The sequence below is a fragment of the Thermoascus crustaceus genome (assembly GCF_041956765.1).
Source record: "Thermoascus crustaceus strain CBS 181.67 unplaced genomic scaffold VTN00scaffold_3, whole genome shotgun sequence".
Lineage (NCBI taxonomy): Eukaryota > Fungi > Ascomycota > Eurotiomycetes > Eurotiales > Thermoascaceae > Thermoascus > Thermoascus crustaceus.
The window spans coordinates 2839189-2854150 of NW_027192529.1; the positions used below are offsets into that span (position 1 = coordinate 2839189).

The following is a 14962-nucleotide window of genomic DNA, read 5'->3' on the forward strand; positions in this document are numbered from 1 at the left end:
CTTTTTTTTTTTTTTTTTTTTTTTTTTCATCACTTTCCTTCGCATGTTCAAGGGATGTGGAGAAGGAAAGAAAAGAAGCTTGTGTGGTGTTTGTCCATTGTCCTTGGTTGTTGCATTGTCCTTAGACTTCGTGGTTGCTTGGTGAGACGCGTTGTACTGTACGCTTGCTACGCGCCCCCTTAGGACTCCGAGCAGCCGCTTGACCTATAGACTGACTGCCTGGCTAGTTCGCTGACTATGTAGTTGTAGTTACTGATTGTATTCCTCACGCTTAAAGTTCCTGTAGCCCATTTTCTAATCTCCCTGACCAGGCAAGCTTCCATACATACAACCCTCATTTTTGGAAGTTCATGGCGAACACAACAGCAACAGGAACAGCCCTTTCCACTTCACCTCATCCCTTATCAATCCACAGATCCAATTCAATTCTGTTTGTCCAGTAGCAATTCTAGTCAATCTAAGGTATCCCCATATTACTGTGTGTATGTGGTAGACAGTACACATACCTAAGCAATCAAAGCATTCAAAATAAGTAGGCAAGTGGAAGCTGACTCTATTGCAGTGGAGGGCTACTGTTTCTTCTAAACTCTTGTCTCTGTATCTTTAAGTAAGCATAGGCTCTAGTCCTATTCCTAGTAGGGGGGAGCACATCTAACCTGCTTTATGTGACCACTACTACTACATACTGCTGATATCCTGTAGAAAGAGATCCCCAGACAGAATCAGAGCAAGATCCAGATAAGCCATCTACCATCTTCTCAAGAGAGACCCCAGACGCAAACTATTCCTCTACCAGAGAACGGAAACAGGGACGGTTAGAAAGAGGGATATATCAATCAGCACCAAGGGAGGGAGGGAGTCTTCAGAACCATAATCCAAGGTATGTTCATTGCATGTATGGTACTGTACAAATCCACTCAGACACATTACTATAGTAACTATAGTAATAGTTTACAAAGTTCGCATTTCAATGGTTGGCTGATATACAGGTAGGGCATAAGACTGGAAAGAAGTGGTACTACCTACCGCTAGGGCATCTTGGGAGATGGACGTCTAAACTTGACTGAACTAGGATGATATTGATCTACATTGCAAGGTCGGTATAATCCAAGACAACTGGCATATTCATTGCATAGATCCATCCAGACATACTAACATACTGACATACATACATTACTACAGCTACATAACCCGCGTAATTCACATCTCTCATTTATCCTTCTTCTCATTCCTCTTCTCAGCCGCCCTCTTACTCCCACCCGTCCCCGAAGACCAAACAACCAACCCCAACTTCCACAGCACCCAAACAAACCCAAACACAATGACAGCCACGGTCCCAAACTCGATGGTCCTAGCCTGACTCGCGCCCTCCTCGCCATCTTTCATGGGCAGAACAGGGACAGTTATCTCCTCGACCAACCGGCCCCGCTCGGTAGTATTTCCAGACGACGGCGAAGGGTCCAGCTGGTAGAACATGGTCCTGGGTCCGAACAGACCGTCCCAGCCCAGATTCACCCTGTCGAAGGGGTTGGTGCCCATCTTTGTCCCCTGCTCGGCCGTGCAGGCCCAGAAGACGACGGGCCAGGGGACGGAGACGGTCCGGTTCCCGGATGGTGAGGGACGCAAGTACCGCAGATGGAGTGGGATGGTGATATCCCAGTCCTTCCCGGAGTCCTCACTCTGGGTTGGATAATGGTCAGGAGTGGCCACCTCGAGCAGGAGATTCGAGCCCCAGCGCGGAACGACCCAGTCTGGCGCTTCAAGGTCTGTCTCGCCCGACACTGCACGGAGCGAGACGAGGTTGTGGGACTTCAGGAACAAGGGATCTGTCGTGGAGAGCTGGTACTTATCCGCGAATATGTAAGATGGGAGTGTGAGATATGTATGAAGAGCGCAGGTCGCATCAGAGGGAGCTGGCGGCGGTTTGAGTGATGAACGGGGAATTGAAATCTGAAGAGTCGGGTGCAGACCCGTCGGCGACGGGAATGATACTGTATAGCTCGACTTATCATCGTGAGGCAGGGGATGGTGTCGAGACGGGAAGGAGAAGAGTGTTGGCTCTAGCATATACTGGTCAGTAGCTGGTTCTTCCTCACAAAAGAGAAGTGCAGAGGCGCATAGCATACTCAGATTATCATTCTCTCTTACAACGGCCAAGAAGCCGCCGACCTTCAACTCCTCCGGCTCTGTGGCTGGCTCGCTGCTCAACAGCCCTACCTCCACCTTATCCGCCCCGAGTTCACGCTTTTTAATCTCCTCCGTCCATCCATCACCCTGAGGTGACTTCGACCAGTATCCTGAAATTGTAAGCGCATGCGATATGCTGTCGTAATCAATATCCACGTAGTCCGCGGAGAGAATCGAGACAGCGCGGTTCTGGCACTCAGCGTCCGAAGCTCGGCATGCTTTCTGCTGAATATACGTGACCAGATTGCTCAAGGACGGAAGCAGACTGTGAAATTGGGAGGATGATGTCGAGGCAAATCGTTCAGAGAGAATCGCAGGAACTGTAAAGGATGTCTTTTAAAGTCCAGTCAGCTGGATTCGAATCATATAATACTTCCCATAATCTGGCCGGCCGGCTTACCTCCGGAGACGTGCACTTCAAGTCATCACTGAATATTTTCTTCAGCAGCGGACATAGACGCGCCCTGGATACCAAAATTTAGACAGTTGTGCTCCGAAAGAGGAGGTAGCTATACGCACAGCGGCTGATCCGTAGCTATGGGTGTAAGAAACACGTGTAGACCCGGCGACACTCTGCTCGAGAACGGCGCGACAGCGTTATACGGTTTCTCGGAGGCCCATCGAATATGGAGCTCGTGGCATTGTTTCAGAACTTGCCAAAGCTATAAAAAGGGTTGTCAGCTTGAATATTCCCTGCGACGTATAGGAGCTAACTACCTCCGAAGGGAGCTCGTTGAAGCCGAAGGTAGCCCGCTCTTCTCGAGCAGCGTCCAAGGCTCGGATTAACAGAGCATCCTTGGTCAATTGAGACTGGGAAGGGTCAAAAGGAGCTTCTGAGCCCTGGATAAATGTAATGCGTCTTTTCATTTGCGAGAATGTGTGGAAAGAGATATCGCGACTGCTGCTGAAGCTCTCGCGTTCTCCGCTTGGGAGCCCCAGCTCGCGGCTCCGGGGCCAGCTCAGGGACCACCTGAATAGGCTTGGCTAGCGTCGGGATCTCCGAGACCTATGATGCAACCCTGATGAAAATACGGAGCTACACAAATTACTAAACGCATTTAAATATTTGGAGAATTGAGAAACAATACTTTTCTCATTACCAAACGCACATTTAAGATATTACAGACAGTATATCTGAGTAGAAAAGTAAGATTATTCCGTGGTTCAGTTCAAAACTCTTGAAGCGACACCTCCAAGCTAGCCCATACCCCCAAAACGCCTGTCATGCAAGACATTAATCATGAAATATATATCGCTCTGAAACAACAAATCATGGCAACACGTCCCTCAGGATATCCTTCTGTGAGGCGCTCAGTGTTGTCGGGAACTTCACGTTGACCTTCACGATGAGGTCTCCTCGTTCGCTCGGCTTCTTCGAAATAGTCATGCCGAGACCGGGGTATCTCTCTTCATGGCCGGGCTGCGTAGGTCCGGGTTTCGATACGCGTATCGACTTGCCATCGATTGTCCTGACGATACGGTCCCAGCCAGTTAGCGCCTCCTTAAGGGTGAGTTCGACATTCGTGATGAGATTGTCGCCTTGACGTTTGAAAACAGGGTGCTCTTTCTGTGTGACTAGTTAGCCAATCGTCCAAGATAAATAGATGATAGGGAAGCGCCTACCTCTGTGACAATCAAGTGGACATCCTGCCTTCCACCTTCTTCCTGGTCTCCGACGCCCTTGTACTTGATCTTAGAGCCAGCCCTCAGGCCGGGCTTGATGTTCGCTTCTAGCGTCACTTCTTGTACGCTGCGCTTCCCACTAGGATCGAATGTCTTGCTCTTCGTGGTCACTTTCTTGGTCGTTCCGCGGAAGATCTCCTCCAGCGTCAGCGGCAATTCCTTTTCGACAACGGTAGGCTCTGGCGTTGGTGCTCGGCGAGCCTGCTGGAAACCGCTTGGGCCTCTGCCTCTGGCACCACCTCCTAGGCCTCCGCCCAGCATTGTGAAGATATCTTCATCGTCCATCATGCCAGCACCACCACCCTTGGCGAAGTTTCTGAAAATGTCATCCGCGGAGCTGAAGCGGAAGCCACCTCCGCCTCCCGGCCCAGTCGTGAAGTGGAACGTCCGGGTGCCGCCTCCGCCTGGCATACCACCAAAGGCAAAACCACCTGGCATGCCGCCCTCGAATGAAGGGCCACCACCGCCAGGAGAAGGTGCAGGACCGCCACGGAGGAGATAATCGAGGCCGAATTGGTCATAGACTTTGCGCTTCTCGGGGTCGGAGAGGACTTCATAGGCCTGGGAGACCTCTGCAACGAAGTTAGCCATTGCGTCTCTAGGGGAAGAGGGGTCAAATGGATAGACGAACCTTTGAACTTCTCTGCTGCTTGAGGATTGTCCTTGTTCTTGTCTGGATGCCATCTCAACGCGGCTTTCCTGTAGACACTTGTCAGTACCGGACCAGCGCGGAAGGGAGAATTGGGAGAGACATACCTGTAGGCCTTCCTAATTTCATCTTGCGAGGCATCAGGTTTGATACCCAATGAGTCGTAGAGCTTCGTTTCTGCAACCATCTTGTCGGGCTACGTGTGAGAGTAGGGGAATATGCTGTCTGCCAGGAAAATCCTGGGGATCCAATTGGAATATAAAGGGAGAGAAGACGTCGGGTGGAAGAATTGTCCGTTCGAGAACGTCAGGTGAGGCTGTGACCTTGTGCTCCGAAGGACGGCCGGGGCAGGCCGATTCCGAGTATCTCGAATAATGTGGAACGTTCGTGAGGTGGGCGGTTATAGTGAAAATATCCCTCTCGAGGTCGAGTCGGCTCTTCACTGCTTGCTTCTGGTCTTGCTGCCGGGAAGATGTCTGAATCCGGGCTGTGCTCGACGGGCGGTGACGTGAGTACAGCAGCGACTCGGGTCGTGACATCCACGACGGAAAGTTCTAGAAGGTTCTACCAGCCGTCCCTCCTAATCGGGAGCAGCTGTTCGACCAGAAGGAAAACCGGTCGCTTGCTATGTCTGTCGATACTCCTGATGCGGCTACATACTCCGTTGCAGATGTCCTCTTCTCCAGCATCGACTCGTCATCACATGGATCGTTGTTCTCGAGGTCCATGGCGACGAGGGCGGGGTGATGGCCCGAGCTCCTCACGTTCTGCCCGCCCGGACCCACCGTCTGCGGTCGCCCGCCTCCCGCCAATCCGAGTTTGCTCGGAGAAGACAGCCCTATCCAGCTCTGTCCAGGTTATCCTTCTGTTCGGGCTCCTCTAAGATATGAGTTGTCAACCCGCAGTTTTAAAATAGATACTATACCCGTACCAAATCAGCGGAACGCACGTCTTGAATTAGCTTCTGAGGGGTTCTTCAATCCACAGGTCTTGGCAGTCAGACACCTGGGCACTCATGGTAGGCTAGTAGTAAGCAGTGGCTTGTGGATACTGGGACAGAATTTTTATTTCAACTTGCCATTTTGCTACTCGCCTCAAACTATGCAATGCTATCTAGGAACTGTATGGAGTACATAGAAGTCAGATCTGTGCTTTCATTTGTTCCTCTGCTCGTTCGTGCTTTTGTAATAATCTACATGCATGGCCATGGCTTAAGACATGCTCCACACTCCAAAGGACAGGCAAACAGTACAGTGTGCAGGTGAGGGTAATCAAAGAGAATTGTCGTGACCTCCAATCATGGAGCACAACCGATTGATCTGAGAGAAAACGAAAATCCGCCAAACCGATGGCTGCCAATAGTAAGGGAAACATAAAGAGCAAGAATAACCGCCAATGATTTTCCGGCTATTCGATACTTCGGGGGACGCCTCGCACGCTCGAACGCCATAACGATTATTGACCGACGATACATGCAACTAGAGGAAAGCCTTGACGTCTCCTTCAAGGAGGTCACCGATATCCTCAAGCGCCTCTGCGCTCTGAAGTGGGTCATCCTTGAAGTCTTCCCCGTATCCTTCCTCTTCACCGGCTTCCTCCGATCCAGGAGCACCAACGCCGACGAAGTCGTTGGGATCGTCAATATCATCGGGTTCGTACTCGGCATCGTTGTCGGTCACATCTTCGGTCGCCGACTCGGGCTGTTGATCCACGGGAACCCCCCAGGGCATATCTTCCTTCTTGACGACGCAGCAGGTGAGATGAGCAAGCTCCTCTCCCTCCTTGATTTCGATCTGGCTGTTGTGGACAAGCAGATCAGCAACGAACTCCTTGACATCGTGCTTGAGATTGTTGATATGGTTCTGGATGATCCTCATTCCCTTCTGGCTCATAGGGAAGTGGAGCTGAAAGCTGGCCTGAGCGCGGATATCCATATACGCCGCTCCCGCAGCACCGATGGCACGGTAGAAGGCTGCACCTCCGTCCGGAGCGATGTGGTGGCGGCCGTCTGACATGGCCTGGGAAAACCACTGACGATAAAAAGCGAGCGCCATCCACATGTAGACATCGTTGGCATAGCTGGCACGATGGATGTTATCGGTAGCACGACGGTGCAGCATTTCAGGGTAGTAACCCAGGATGCGTATCTCGATGGCTTGCTTCTGCAGTTGCATCTCGGCATATTTACGTTCGCAGAGTTCGCGGATCCCCGGGCTGAGGATCTTGCGGTCGGTATCCGTCATCTGATTCCATTTTCCGACCAAGTGGATGACAGACTCACGGAAGATCGTAGGAGAGTGGATTCGGATAGCCAGATTGGCCCATGGACTTGGATTCGCAGCGATAGACCGGAAAAGGACCTGGCCTTGACGGAGAAGAGCGATATCGACCGATTCACGAATCACTCCGACGGCGTCGATGGTCTCTGCAGCTTCGACAAGACCCATGCAGCTCGTGACCACGGATGACATATCCATGTCATTGATCTCTGGAGTTTTGTTGTAGAACGCTCCTAGCAGGTTGTACCAGTTCTTGTAGGCCATCTCAGACACCTGAGACTCGATGATGCCGGGCATTCCAAGGTTGGTTCTCGAACTTCTTCCGAAACTATCGAGCCTCTGTAATAGAGTCAGTAACGGTCACCTTTTAAATCAGGGAATAAAATATGTCTGGAGGCCACCTCACAATCATTTCAAAGACCCCATTTGGGTTGGCTGGCGAGTAGACCAACTGTAGTTGGAACCGAACTGTTACACCAGACTTTTTTGCCTTAGAAGCCAATTTGGCAGCATTATGCTCAGTAAGGGCACTGGCAAAGAATCCAGAGCTGCGCTTAAGGACAGTAGAGTGAAGCTGGTAGATGTCACCAGGTGGTATGACAAGCTGAACATCTCCATCATTGAAGATAGGGAAGCTGGAGGTGTTCAACGGGCTGGGGGCCGCCATGGTGAACTGTAAATGAGGCGTTGTGAAGGTCTAAACGTGATAATAGATAAATAAAAGTATTAGTTTCTGCAAGTAGGAACTGAAAAGGTCCGGTCTGTCGGTGGTAGATTCAAGGTAGTGCCTTGTAGGAGACCAGGGTTAAAGAAAGATAAGTGTGGAAGGTGAAGATCCAAGATATGGTCCCAGTTATCTTCAGAAGTGCTAATACAATGGAGTATGTGGTAGTGTCACTGGTCTTCCATTGCTGCAGCAGATGAGATATTTGTCTTCTGTATTCTTTGGAGACTGTGTTGTGCTCCTTATGTCTTGAATTTCTTGTTTGGAAGTGCTGAGTGGATCGTATGCTTTGATGTATCGGACGCGCCAGGTCGCGCTATAGACGCGCTGTGGTCGCGATAGTAACAAACAAGCACATCGATGGAACGCCCACTCCTCTTGATGACCTCTCCATCTCTCAGAACCTTGCTGCTGAGAAAGTAACAATCCTCACACAATCACTTTTTGAGGAAGAGATTGCCTTTGGCAACCTTCCCCTTCGGCCATGTCAAATGTTGGAAGATACTGGCATCATCTCATACTTCCTTCAAGGCGCAAACAGATCGCTGCCAGAACCTGACACAAGAGCACCTAAGAAGTTACCCTTTGCGCAGACTCGAAAGGCTACATTTCCAGCATTTGCGGCAGAGCTGCCGCTGGACTTGCTTCCTCCGATCCATGAGCTTAGCGCTGAGACGACAGCAGGAGCATCGTCGCGTGGAATACGAATCCAGATAAATTGATTTGCTCCGGCCATCTCAATCTTGAGAATATCGACTGAGATGGCAGTACCCGTAAGGCCGAGAAATTGCGAGAGAGCAGAATTAAGATACGTCCGCACGGTTAATGCGTCAAGCAGGCTGTTCTGCACTGTGGCTGAAGTGCCTGGTTGGAATATTCTGCGAGAAAGTAATTTAGTACGGGCTGTAGAGAATAAAGGGGAGAGGTGACATTCGAAAGAGACCCACACATACATTTGGAGCTTGAGATAGGTCCATGATGGATTGCGGGCTGTAAAGTGCACAACCTTAGCTGAACCTTCCGAAGACTTCGAGGCCGTAGCGGTAGCATCAGATCCCCTTCTCTTTGAGGGCACAGACTGAGTATTTCCTTGCACATTGTCTTTTTCTGCCATGTTGTATCGTCTGCTAATCTTGGTCTGCGCCTGGGCTGCGGACAAATCCCAGTATGGGTTCAGGAACTAACAAAGCCACAGATGGTCATATACATCACTACAGGACACTCTGTCCCTAATGAGGTCAATATATTGCTCCAGACGCTGTCAATCCGTGTGTCTGTTTGCAGTTGGAAATATCTGAAGTTGAAATAATCGCGCTAAAGATGTGGAACTGTTCCTTTTTTAGCGCGGATTAAGCGCGCGCGTCAAGACTTCTTGGCAGATACACACAGCATGATTGGCACACTATCTCGACCTGCACAATCTTTTAGAACCAGACAGACCAAGGCAATGCTGTGCAGAAGTTCACTATAGAAGTTTATTCTTTACTTGGGTGATCAAGGTTGGCAGCTCCCTACTGCTCTCATATTCCGACTCCTCTGCTTGACTGGGAATGGGAACTATTGGACACCTGCCCCCCTTTACATCTAGTACACCTATTAGACGATTGAATTACTCGAGCATCGCTAAGTATCTAAGAATTATCTTTCCTTTTGCCATTCAAACACAAGGATTTTTGTGGTTTAAACGTAAAAATAATCTTCTCACATATCAAAGTCAAATGCCGTAAATGCCTTGTTCATCCCAAGATCCATGTATCGGGAGGATACCTAGGTAGATAAGGCAGAATATGGCTAGGAAAGACGTTGAAGCAACAACTATAGTCCATAAAAGAAGACATCATAGCCTCATCTCATTTCATCTCACATCATTTCTTAACAACAGCTGCATCCAGCCTCTGCCGAGCCTTCTGCAGAAAAGCCTCCTCGCTCTCGCCCCCAAGATCCAGATCACTGATGCAGAGCGTTTTGTCGCGAGCCTTCGCGCCACGGATGACCTCGACTGCGGATTTGGGTACGTTGAAAAGCTGTAGTACATGTATGATTAATGTGTGAGTGGCCTTCTTGGAATCATTTTTGGAGGGACATTGACAGACATAAAGCATATGAATAGAAATAGACAAAAAATCTAAACATAGCTTATGCGGGACTATGATATAATAGGCTGTTTTTTTGCTTAAGAAACAACATTATGGGCATGTGTAGTATGAATAACTGAAATTTCTCCTTGAACCCGTTAAGCAACGTGTGAATGTGATACATGCGAAGCAACAAACTCCACTAAAGGCAACAAATAAACAACAGATAGAGAAGTAGTTACCTCCGCAAAAATCCTCGACACAGCCATATTCGCTTCCCCGTCCCTCGGGACCGCGGCAACGCACACGTCCACGCTATCCGTTCCTACGGCTGTGATACCCTCGCGATTACTCGACGCGTTGGGCTTAACATGGCATGAGATCTGGAGGTTGTATTTCTGCGCTGCTTTCTGGTTGCGAGACGTGGTCGTGGCAGTTTGGATGAGGCGTAGGAGGGGTGGTGATTTGCTGGACATGGGGAAGTGGTTGGTTTGGGAATAGAATTAAATTATTGGTGGGAAAGTTATTTGGATTATTGAGGGAATTTTATTTCATGCCTTTGACAAGTTTCAATTGTATTGGGTTATTTTTGGCACTACTGGAAGGACTAAATCCGTCATACGGGCCAGGCGTTTATCGTATTAGTCATTCATTAGTCATACATGGCATGTGATAGGCCACATAAAAGCGGTGCCCATAACGGCGTTCTCGGGTGTTGAATTGAGGTTACATCCAGCCAGATTCTGAATGTCACTTTACCACAACATAAATCGAAAGTACACGGTGTTGTAAAAGGAATTTGAGGGTTTGTTATTTACCAAAGAAGACGAACCAAGGGCATGAGCTTTCCTCGAACGTCTTGTATAATTGGCGTGAAGAGGAGACTGTACATGTTCTGCGTTCTCCTGAAAATTTACTATCCAAAGAAGGGTTGTTGAGTTTGTTGTTAGGTGTGCAGAGGAATTCAATCTGACATCAAGAAATAAAGGACAGAAAGCCACCACTCTGAATTAAGGAAAGTATTCTGGAGACGCAGTGTCATCAGTCTTCCAGTTGTAGAGGTCGGGGCAAACTGCGTCTTTGCGCCAGAAAATGTATCTCCGGATCCACCAGGGTAGCACCTTGGTGAGTTGGTATTTGGCATGTGTACGAGTGGGAACAGCAAATACGTAGTCCAACTCCTCCAGGGAACGCTGTTTGGTCTCAGGGAGGAAAAGGAAGATCAGGATGAGAGCAATGACGTTGAGTCCTGCGTAAAAGCCAAACGCACCCTGAGACGTGAAAGCCCGAAGCATATATGGGAACGTGAGAGACAGGATAGATGCCCAAAAGTTGTTGGTTGCGACGGCCCAAGCCATTCCGACTTCACGATGAGAGAGCGGGAAAACTTCTGCCGAGTAGGTGAATGGGACTGGGCCCTCTCCGGGAGAGTAGAATGCGCCAAAAAGGTAGACGAAAAGGGCTATCAACCCGAGGTGGGCACTGCTGCTTTCTGGTATCCAGAAACAGAAACCGGCTGCAAGAAGTGTCCAGCACATCTGTGGAAATGTGAATAAAAGCAGGCCACGCCGTCCGAAAGTATCGATCGTCCATACAGCTGGCCAAGCGAAGAGGAAATTGACAAGTCCAAAGCCGAATGTTGCAAGAAGTGCTTCAACGTTGCTGGCACCAGCCCGGGAAAAGATTGTAGAGGAATAGAATGCTATGATATTGACTGTATAAAAAGAGTATTAGCTCCGCTTTCGTCCATTAACGGCCAATTTTGACTTACTTCCGCACATCTGCTGAGCAATCATAACGATACCCGAGGCTTGAGTTGCACGACGGATTCGAGGAATAGTGAATAACTCAAAAAACCGTACAAACACGTTATCTGTCTTCGATAGACTAGCTTTCTCAATAAGAACTTTTTCCTGGACAAGTTGAGCGTGGATGTAGTATAGGTCCCTAGCAGCTTGAAGGGGGGTATTTCTCAACCGAAGGAGGGAATGGTAAGCTTTGGCATGATTCTTTTTCGTCATGAGCCAACGAGGACTTTCCGGGCAAAAAAAGATGCCCAAGCAAAGGGGTACCGCTGGAATAAAAGCGGAACCCAGTTGCAATCGCCATGTAATGTTTCCTGCATGGACGACAGCAAGGTTTGCGCATGTACCTAAGAAGATACCAAATGCAGTCCAGAGTTGCCATGACATGACCAATCCACCCCGAACGATGGTGGGAGCATTCTCGGCGGAGAAGACTGGGACCGTGACTTCTTTCAAGCCCATTCCTATGCCGAGCAGGACACGACAGGCACAGAGTTGACCCCAATGCTGAGTAGTAGCGGAGCCAATTGGTGCTATTAGACTGAAAATAGCGGCAATGAAAATGGTCCCTCTTCGGCCAATCCAGTGATTGATGGGATCGGAAAGCCAGCCAGCGCTGTCATCAAAACCATTAGAAACGTTTGTTGGGGGCTATAAGCTATTATAGATCAGACTTACAGCAGCCAAATTGCAATGTATGGCATCGCGTTGACAAGACCAACAATCCATTGATTGCGGTCGCAAGTTCCAGCAGCTTCACACTCTGGACCTTCTGCCGGGATTCCAAAGTCGTTTGCAAAAGTAAGATTTGCACCATTCGAACCTATGATCTTCGTTCAGTAATCGCGACAAAAAGGTCGTTCGGGTGTATATTATACCTGTCTGGTCCCAGCCCTGAATAGCAGCAGCGATGGAGTTTAGGACAATAGTATAGTAAAGCGCCCAAGGATGTCTCCATCGGTGCGTCACCTCATCGTGTAGGGCTTGGCGTTCATCCTCATCGAGCTCAGGTATGTTCTCAAAGTCCCGAGGGCTCTGCGCTACCAGGGCCCCCTTTTTCAGAATAGGAAGGATATCATTCAGCTTATATTCCTCCGCATAGTTCTCAACGTCCCGAAGAAGCTGGTCTTTTGGAATACCAACCAGGGGATTCTTGACACTGTAATTCTCAGGTCAGAGCTGGAAGCCTGCAAAAGTTCTTGGTAGCCAACCTTCCCGTGGTGTTTTCAGTCAACTTTGCCACGCTCTGCTTGCGTCCGCTCTGGTCTTCAAATATGGAGGCAGGCCTGGTAGTAGTACTCTTTTCGACGACTTTCGGTGGAAACTGAGGCTCTGATCTATTTGCCGGAGAAACTGTTAGCTCAGAGTGCAACCTTGGCAGACTTCTGCCTGGTATGGTATCACGTACGCCTCCACTGCATCTTCGGATGCCATTTTGGGCTCTGTATCTTGATAAGTGCAGGCTCTAAAGAGTCCAAGTATCCTTTCATAAAAATAACGGCCGTCGATGATCCTGTTCTCCGGAAGAGGAGACAGCTCTGGGGAAAGAGGGATGGCATTTATATTTTGTCGTGGCACGAGAGGAACAGCCCGTATTCTCGATTTGACTGGCGCGAATCACCGCAAGGAGTGCCATTAACAGAAACCCATGACGCCAGGATGTCACCCTGTGTACTTCACCATACACAATCAAGGCGGCTTTCGCCATGTCCTGAAGGGCGGCAAGGCTAATTCCGACCCGAACAGCATGCCTTCTGGAAACTCACCGCCAATAAAGACACTGACTGGTCTGGAGTCGTCAGGGACCCTGGTTGTTTTTGCTTTGCGTGATTTAACAGTGTTGATAGTCTGTCTCCGCGATTCTTATCCGTTGGGAGGTCAGCATCCGGGGTGGCCAGCAGAAGTAGGTGCTATGCCAAGGAGCTACAGTACCCCAGCTGAATGCCTCTCTTAGCCCGACACCCCGGCTGACTGACTGGAGATGGCCACTGGGCTCCCATTACTAATTGCTATTAATGGTTAACGAGTAATATTAGCACATCAGGTAGCTGACAGTGTGCTCGCATGGAACGTAGAGAATTATGCTAAGTCAATAACAGGCTTAACAGCCAAGGCTTTGCTGGGGCTGAATCAAGGCTTCAAGCACAGATGAAAAAGGCTTGCTCTCACCAAGCAAATCTCCTACTCTAGGCTTCCCCTCAGCTACCAGCTGAATTCAATTCTCGGCTTTTGCCAGCCACTCAGTTGTAGAGAAAGTCAGCGATCCGTTGAAAGGATTGAAGTTGGAGTCGCCGTGGCTACTAGACATAGTGCTCCAAGAGAGAGTCGAAGCGTCAGTACTGTTCTGTGCATCAAAACAAACCCAACTAAGCATAGGAATTCCTGAGGAAAAAGGCGGTGCAAGGAACTGCTATACTGTGCACACAAGAGGTGGTTTTCAAGCCAGGTTGCGCACAACCTCTGCGATTCAACAGCTGCACACAGCCAGGGTCTCTCGCCATGTGGCGCCCTTGGTGCCGTCGCCGGCAGACGCCGTTTGAGTTTCTCGCCAAAGAATTTCATTGTCCGCAGCATGGGGGTAAGATCCAAGACCAGAAAAGGCAGCCCCAAAGAAGCGTCCTGCATCTTCCTGTCATCTGACCCGGTGACGGGGCATTGGTCTCGATCGCAACTCCACGATCAAACTCTCCAGCTGATGCGGGTGCCCAGATTTCGGCTTTTCTAGCTTGGGGGTCCAACCGCGGAGGTCTCGATCTAATTCTATGCAGTATGGGGTAATGTTGGAAAACTGATATTGCGTAAAAAGATAATCAGTGGACCGATTGACGCCTCTACTATGGAGGAGGACTACTGCTTACCCGGCTTTTCATGAGAGCTCTGGCAGTCAGCCCGTCCTCACGTCCAATAGTCGGCCTTTCCCCTCTGCAATGGAATATTCTGTGTGCATAGGCTTCAGTTATAATAGACAGAATACTGTAAACCTAGTAGACTCTTAGACTGTCCATCAGTTCCCGCTTTGTTGTCGTGTTGTGCTGCTGACTGTGTCATCGTAAGCCCTACTAGGATCTGATATTTTTGTCTTCTGCATGTGTGTAATGCATGCAATAACCTCGACTAGTTCATCAGAATATATATCATCCTAGTCAAAAATCCAGGGACTCCAAACGGACAACAAGGTTAAAAACTGTCACACCACTAGAAACAGAACTGAGGATGTTGAGGTTAACTATTGACACAATACCACCGCATGGAAAAGGAGGCTCTCGTCACACAGTTAGAGTGAGCCAAGAATAGTGCACTATCAGAGACCAATAGGGAGGACACGGAGAAAAAGGGATTTTGATTTTTACACTGCATGGTCGTACAATGGCTCGTCGATCGAGGATTCTCCGAGGGGCTGTGAATCACAGCTTCAACTTTTTAGAGTGGATCTGATAAACCATTCACCGACACACAAACTTCACCAGGCAATCCTGCTCTTGGCTCCTGTCATTGTCGCGGTATTTTTGTAAGGTTCCCCACCAGGTCATCAATGGTCATTCATATTGCCCTATTACGAG

At 49.2% G+C, this 14962-nt stretch overlaps 6 protein-coding genes across 6 annotated transcripts; all 6 read right to left on the minus strand.

The window, feature by feature from the left end:
* Positions 1-1209: 1209 nt before the first annotated feature.
* Positions 1210-3054, minus strand: VTN00DRAFT_6215 (uncharacterized protein; the record flags this gene model as incomplete). Its single annotated transcript, XM_069432827.1, has 5 exons — positions 1210-2060; positions 2127-2520; positions 2588-2651; positions 2707-2849; positions 2905-3054. 5 exons carry the CDS (start codon positions 3052-3054, stop codon positions 1210-1212), a joined length of 1602 nt encoding a protein of 533 aa, XP_069288647.1.
* A 403-nt stretch (positions 3055-3457) lies between these two features.
* VTN00DRAFT_6216 (uncharacterized protein) lies at positions 3458-4706 on the minus strand (the record flags this gene model as incomplete). The annotated part of the gene is made up of 4 exons (XM_069432828.1): positions 3458-3754; positions 3811-4442; positions 4502-4569; positions 4627-4706. The coding sequence occupies 4 exons, from the start codon at positions 4704-4706 to the stop codon at positions 3458-3460; spliced, it is 1077 nt and encodes a 358-aa protein (XP_069288648.1).
* A 1291-nt stretch (positions 4707-5997) lies between these two features.
* On the minus strand, positions 5998-7465 carry VTN00DRAFT_6217 (uncharacterized protein; the record flags this gene model as incomplete). The annotated part of the gene is made up of 2 exons (XM_069432829.1): positions 5998-7137; positions 7205-7465. The coding sequence occupies 2 exons, from the start codon at positions 7463-7465 to the stop codon at positions 5998-6000; spliced, it is 1401 nt and encodes a 466-aa protein (XP_069288649.1).
* A 583-nt stretch (positions 7466-8048) lies between these two features.
* On the minus strand, positions 8049-8636 carry VTN00DRAFT_6218 (uncharacterized protein; the record flags this gene model as incomplete). The annotated part of the gene is made up of 2 exons (XM_069432830.1): positions 8049-8400; positions 8476-8636. 2 exons carry the CDS (start codon positions 8634-8636, stop codon positions 8049-8051), a joined length of 513 nt encoding a protein of 170 aa, XP_069288650.1.
* A 751-nt stretch (positions 8637-9387) lies between these two features.
* Positions 9388-10073, minus strand: VTN00DRAFT_6219 (uncharacterized protein; the record flags this gene model as incomplete). Its single annotated transcript, XM_069432831.1, has 2 exons — positions 9388-9546; positions 9840-10073. The coding sequence occupies 2 exons, from the start codon at positions 10071-10073 to the stop codon at positions 9388-9390; spliced, it is 393 nt and encodes a 130-aa protein (XP_069288651.1).
* Positions 10074-10607: 534 nt separating this feature from the next.
* VTN00DRAFT_6220 (uncharacterized protein) lies at positions 10608-12836 on the minus strand (the record flags this gene model as incomplete). Its single annotated transcript, XM_069432833.1, has 6 exons — positions 10608-11311; positions 11369-12018; positions 12081-12225; positions 12281-12561; positions 12614-12739; positions 12811-12836. The coding sequence occupies 6 exons, from the start codon at positions 12834-12836 to the stop codon at positions 10608-10610; spliced, it is 1932 nt and encodes a 643-aa protein (XP_069288652.1).
* Positions 12837-14962: the final 2126 nt, after the last annotated feature.